This window comes from Ptychodera flava, chromosome 4 (genome assembly GCF_041260155.1).
Source record: "Ptychodera flava strain L36383 chromosome 4, AS_Pfla_20210202, whole genome shotgun sequence".
NCBI classification, from domain to species: Eukaryota; Metazoa; Hemichordata; class Enteropneusta; family Ptychoderidae; genus Ptychodera; species Ptychodera flava.
In genome coordinates this window covers 23,895,663-23,901,941 of record NC_091931.1, presented here as the reverse complement: position 1 = coordinate 23,901,941, position 6,279 = coordinate 23,895,663, and the positions used below count along the sequence as shown (strand labels likewise).

At 38.9% G+C, this 6,279-nt stretch overlaps 1 protein-coding gene across 2 annotated transcripts; it reads left to right on the top strand.

Annotated features, from left to right (window-relative positions):
* Nucleotides 1-1,345: 1,345 nt before the first annotated feature.
* LOC139131235 (indolethylamine N-methyltransferase-like) lies at nt 1,346-5,516 on the top strand. Of its 2 annotated transcripts, none has more exons than XM_070697210.1 (3): nt 1,346-1,746; nt 2,640-2,847; nt 4,614-5,516. In XM_070697210.1, exons 1-3 carry the CDS (start codon nt 1,602-1,604, stop codon nt 5,026-5,028), a joined length of 768 nt encoding a protein of 255 aa, XP_070553311.1. In that variant the 5' UTR covers nt 1,346-1,601; the 3' UTR covers nt 5,029-5,516. The 2 variants fall into 2 exon arrangements, with proteins under 2 accessions (XP_070553311.1, XP_070553310.1); XM_070697209.1 differs by having other exon boundaries at nt 4,611-5,516.
* The last annotated feature ends 763 nt before the right edge of the window (nt 5,517-6,279 follow it).

Below are 6,279 nucleotides of genomic sequence, written 5' to 3'. Positions count from 1 at the left end.
GGCCGGTTTTCATATCGTGTCAGCAGAAGTTCTAAGCGTAGACGCAGCGTTGGCAGATGGTAGTGACATATCATTTCTGTCTGCCATAAAAAAAAAGTGAACAACTCATACAACTAAGTGGAACATGTAAAAATCACTTGTCATTCTAGACATATAATTGCCTTTTGTAAAGAATACTTGGGCATTTAATAATTGAATTAGCCGGAAACAAAAAAAATGATAATACAGTGGAAAACTGTTTATAATGGAGTACATCCGTAACTTGTGTGCTGCTGTAACAATGAGGGGAAATTATGTTTTCAGTCGCTTTCAAATTGTTTTTAAAAACAAACATTTTAATTTTAACTGTAAAATTAAGAGACTGTTGTTTCGGGTATTGGTAGATTTGAGATAATGAACTCCTTCAATCCTGATTTGGTCAAAATTTTCAGTTCAAATTGACTTGCTTTGCTGTGTTGTATTTATAGCCAAAACACCCTTTCCAGAAATTTCTAATTGACATAACCATTAAAAAACCTACTTAACAATTCTAGAAAGATCTGCATAAGCGTGTACCCATATGACAGTAATAAAAGTTATTCAGTGTAAATTTAAATTATAGAGCTAAAGATAAACTATTAGTAATTTACTTGACCTTGGTCCGTTATGGATGAAAAAAGACGCATCGCAACACTGTCACTTATTTTCAATTTGTTTGATATTGTTTACACCAAGACGCAAAAGAAACTGAAAAATATAACTGTTCTACCACTTGAGATTAACACACAGTATACAACGTCACACCTATATGAATATTTTTATATATGTTGTGCTTTGCTACTGTGTGATATGGAGCAATTTGGTTGTTTGTATTTCCTGCTCGTTATTGGTTCGTTCTATCTAGTTCTAGCTCGTTATTGCTCGTTATTACTGGTCGTTATGTCGAGTTACAACGTTTACAACCTCCCATTGACGCCACCTTGAGGTCAAAGGCGCCACGGCAAACTCCAAACCCCAGGCCCACTCGAGCCTGGTCGAACCTGGCCTAGCCTAACCCCCTAGTTAGCGATCGAAAACGTCCGTACAAGCTATAGTGCTTTAATTTTTGTTTGGTAATACGCCAGTTCAAAAGTCCAAGACACAAACACAACCTGAATGAACCCATTCATGAATGTTACAGCCAGGGATTGAAGCAGCGAAGCAAAACGCGATATTCTGACAATTTCTAAGGTAGAATAATTAGATCTCGGAAACCTTTAACCTGAATACTAATTCTTCTATTGGAGCAGTGGAGTCAAACAGCAGGCCAGTGGCAATCAGAGTGCAACTATTAAATCTAGTATATGCGCCCGTTGTTGCCCATTGTGATAGGGATCAGAGTTTTTTATGGAAGGAACAATGCTTGGGAGCGGAAATGAGTATGTTTTGTTATTGCTAACTTAAACCACAGTCCCTCTGTAGAGGGACTGTCCTTAAACGGTTCGGCTATGCTCGGCTATGCTCGACTGGGCCTTGGGGCTTTGGAGTTTGCCAAGGCGCCAGCTGACCTGTGCACGTCCCATGACCTAACGAATTGACCAGGCAAACTACCCTGCGTGGCGGTACAACATTGACCCAAGGGTATGGCGACGGTATACAGAGGAGATGCTTATAACACAGACTTTGAAAGCACGACGTACCTCAAAACCTGTGTATTCTCCGACCTTGAGGCCGTACAGAAAGCCAACGCATTTCGTTCCGACATGTTTGAAAAGACATTCAGCAAATGTAAGTATACACTTACATGACCTAATTAATGTTCGGTCTATGTTATTGAAAGACATGTAGTTTCCTGACTGTCAATAATTTTTATCGCTGGTCATTGTTATATGTTCTTGTTAATCGTTGTTTGAGTTCAATGGCTTAAAATTGAAATGTGGCACGGCCTTGACCAGATAACTAAAACATACGTGATAGAGACTATTACCATATACTAGCACGTCAGGGACTGGCGATAATCATTTCAGACTGGCTGACCGTTGACACCTGTTTCAGGGGTAGCTATCCGACCTATTTCCAGAAATTTCAATGAAGACTGTTTTCAGTGTTTTAAATGCAAATATAGCTTTTAAATGAATTTTAGTAGGTAAGTAGGTAGGCAGGCAGGCAGGTAGGTAGGCCTATCTGTCTGTCTGCCTGTCAGTCTGTCGGTAGGTTGGTAGGTAGGTATAGGTAGGTAGGCAGGTAGGAAAGTATAGTTAGGCCGGTCGGTCGGTTGATCTGTGTCTGTCTATCTGTCTATCTGTCTGTCTGTCTTCTGTCTGTCTGTCTGTCTGTCTGTCTGTCTGTCTGTCTGTCTGTCTGTCTGTCTGTCTGTATGTATGTATGTATGTATGTATGTATGTATGTATGTATGTATGTATGTATGTCCGTCGGTCGATCAGTCGGTCGGTAGGTAGATGTAAAGTAACGCAAGCAAGTATGTATACACATGCTATTTAGTAGGTTGGTAGGTAAGGAGGCAGATACATAGCTATCTGCCAGTCTAACTATCTCTTCATGTCCATTTATTAAGCTGTCTTTCTGTCTTTTCATGTGTATCTCTCTTTATTCCTCTTTTTAAGGGCATTTTGCTATTGACTCCGTTCCAGTTTACCTGATCTCATTTGTTTATTTCACAGGTGACTTCACAGGACCTCGTTTGTTAGAAATTGGTGGAGGTCCCAACATCGCCAACGCAATACACGCCTGCACAAGATTTCCTGAAATCATTTTCTCCGATTATTCTGAAAAGTGCAGACAAGCCGTTGAGAAATGGGTCAAAAATACCCCAGACGCAGTTGACTGGAGTCAGTTCATTAAGTCCGTGTGTGATAAGGAAGGCAACGAGTAAGTTTCCGAAGAATTAACCAATCGCTAGCAATGCTATGGATAGAAAAGGTATATCAATTCGAGTTTTGCGTGTTTAAAACACTACGATGTTCCTTAAACACCATTGGTGTTGAATCTGGCATGTAACAAACGAAATTCATGGCACTTAGGGGTTTTTAGTACTTGGATTATGGTGTACAATATACGGCTAGTTTTCAGTCGGGTTCAAACCCACAACGTACGGCAACCAGTCGCCTCGCAGAGAGGCAACACACAGACCCGCTCGGCAAAATTAGGTCCCTTACAAATGTAGATTTATGATACTTGCTGTCAATTACACCCCCTTCTGTTAACATCCACGCCACATTGCGACCTTCGATCAATCGAACATGCATTGTACCCACTTGTTCTATTTAATCTGCTCATGCACAAACTGCCTATTTACAAATGGCTACACCTGTTTCGGTCTGTACGCTATCATTACACAATGTCGAAGCTCAACAAAGTGAAATATCTTAAAGGAGACAATATAACAAAATCCAGACAGAACAAAGTAAGGACAGAACTTTAAATGAAACGGATCTATTCCCTTGTGCACGGCTTGCTGTAACCAGCAAAGGGGCCGAGCGCTTCAGCATCAAGTCAATGCAGCCGAGCGGTTGGTTCTGTAGAAATAATTTTCTTTATATCATTCCTTAAAAGATAAACATTATCATAACTGAAATACAGTCACATTGAGAAGAAAAATAGAATAGTAAATACCTAAAAAATAGTACACACACACTTATATATCTGTATATATAATATCATACATATATAATGCTCGATGTTTATATATGTATATATATATATATATATATATATATATATATATATATATATATATATAATCTATGGGGATTAGGGTGTCGTATCCGTAGTTTCTTATTAATTATATCAATAAAATTTCATAAAATTGCATGGAAATGGGAATGGATCACTGGGCCAATTAAAACCATGAACACGATGATGGGTTTGTTTGGGTATCAGGTGTAGTACATTGGCTCCCACAGACCAGAGTTGGGACATTTTTTTCACCGTTTCTTGCAACAGTTTTGGATCTGATCCCTGATACAGGATATTATTCTATCAATCATAGCATCAGTGGTGACAAAAAAAACCCGAATCATAATAAGTGCATTTACGAAGGCCTCGGCAAAACGTTCGGACAAAATACCTAAGCTTCGCATAACTTTGCGTCATCATTGGAAGTTCTCTTGTTAGTTCATTTTACAATGTATGAAGCTAGCCTGACAAGAGGGACAATTATCGAGGGGCACTTTCCGTACAAAACCCTAGTTATAGATATTACCTATGCAAGGTCTTTTTTTTTCAAGTACTCAGAGATTTATCACATGTTATGAATACGCTCGTTAAAACTGACGTAGGTTTGCTTATTTGTACAGATTTGAATCTTTACCCTGGACATGTCTCAGCATGCTACCTACAAGATTATCATGAGATTACAATATCCGACAAATAGAATTCATCTTTAGCTCGAGTGGTGCACAAATCAAAACATGAGTACCTCAGTTGACAAGTTTTATAAAAAAAAAACATTACAGCATAATTTACCTGTGATTATAATAGAATGAATGTTTAGAATTCGATGGTTTGGCGAAAATTGGTGAATGTTAACAGGTTGCATATAATTTCAAAATAGTTCATTCACCCTCCCCCTGAAACCAAATGTTCTCTCCCCTGAGGCAGCAGATAATCCAACCTATGACGTTATTGACCAGCAGAAATAAATGGGAGGAAAGACAGGCCATGGTACGCCAATCCATCAGAGAGATAATACACTGCGATCTCCTTAAGTCAAATCCACTGGAACCAAAAGTGTACGAGCCATTTGATGCCATCGTGACGTCATATTGTGTGGAAGCTGCCTGTCCAGACAAGGATTCATTCAAAGAAGCCATAAAGAACATCGTCAACCTTCTAAAGCCTGGTGGCGTCCTCTTCATATTCACTGTACTCAACGAGTCGTTCTACGTCGTAGGAGAAAAACGCTTCTACTGTCTAAAGGTCGAGGAAACGTTCGTGAAAACAGCCGTCGTCGAGGCGGGTTGTCATATCGTGTCAGCAGAATTTCACAGCTTAGACACACATTTGGGAGATTTGAGTGGCATGTCTTTTCTTGCTGCCATAAAACAGTGAGCCAACCAATACACTAAGTGGAACATATATAAAATCACTTGTCATTTTACTCATACAATTGCCTCATATAAAGAATATACCTAGGCATTTAATCATCTGAATTTGTTAGAAAGAAAACTTTGGATGATACTGTGGAAAACTGTTTAAAACGCAGCACATCCGTGACTTGCGTGATTTATAACCACGAGGGATAGTTACGCTTCCAACCACTTTCAAATTGGTTATGAAAAAGAAAATGTTAATTGTAACCGTAACATTCACTAACTGTTGTTTCGAGTATTGGTAAATTTGAGATAATGTATTTCAATGTACTTCTCCAATTCTAATGTGGATACTGGACAATCAATTGATTAACACAGCTTTTGAAAGTTTCTGAGCACAGTATATTGAGTTCTGTACATTTCATCACTCTCTTTGGATGTACCCGAAGAAGCTCGATTTATAGAGCGGAAAGTCGTACGCAAGAAATACATCTAAGATTAGACTAAGTAACGAAAGTGTCAGCTTGCTTCTTTTCAACCTTTTGTCATTTATTGATCCGTTGCACAATCCACTGAGGATTTGCCCTGCATACTTCTCTCTCTCTCTCTCTCTCTCTCTCTCTCTCTCTCTCTCTCTCTCTCTCTCTCTCTCTCTCTCTCTCTCTCTCTCTCTGATGTATTTTACCTTCAACAGTGACGATATGTTTTGTCTTCAAGTTTTGGCATCACATCACATCACATCACATCACATCACATCACAAACTTTGCGCGGTAATATTCTAATTATATTGTGGTTACCTGCTTTACGTACCTCCAGTTATTTCTGGTTATGTCAGAACTAGAAAGCGAAAAGAGAATACTTTAATTAAAAAAGTGTACATCCTATACTGACACTACTGTAACACATGTTATATCGTACCAGTACACTGATGGCGCAAATACTGCGATCTGATTGGGCAAGACGTTAAAATTCACTTGCATATTTACAATATGGCACGGTTGCAACGGACGCGAGTTTCCAACTGGAGAAAAATTCCCCTTAAATTTGATGTTTCACGCCAGAATTTCAACTTCAAATTATGAAATAATAGTAATAAACCACCTCAGCAACGGATATACCACTCGACTTTGACTCGCTATTGCTCGTGCACATACGTCGCGAACTTGTCGAAATCTCGTGGTATACAGTCGTTGGGTGTGATTATTTGTTTAAATGTACCAGATAATAACTGTGCAACATTAAGGTAATGTTTAATTTGTTGCAACGTGT

What these genes read in the sequence shown, in the direction of transcription:
- LOC139131235 (XM_070697209.1), top strand. Translation starts at nt 1,602, where the DNA reads ATGGCGACGGTATACAGAGGAGATGCTTATAACACAGACTTTGAAAGC. An exon ending in TGAAAAGACATTCAGCAAAT is followed by an intron (nt 1,747 to 2,639) that starts GTAAGTATACAC and finishes TTTATTTCACAG; the next exon opens with GTGACTTCACAGGACCTCGT. An exon ending in TGTGATAAGGAAGGCAACGA is followed by an intron (nt 2,848 to 4,610) that starts GTAAGTTTCCGA and finishes GTTATTGACCAG; the next exon opens with CAGAAATAAATGGGAGGAAA.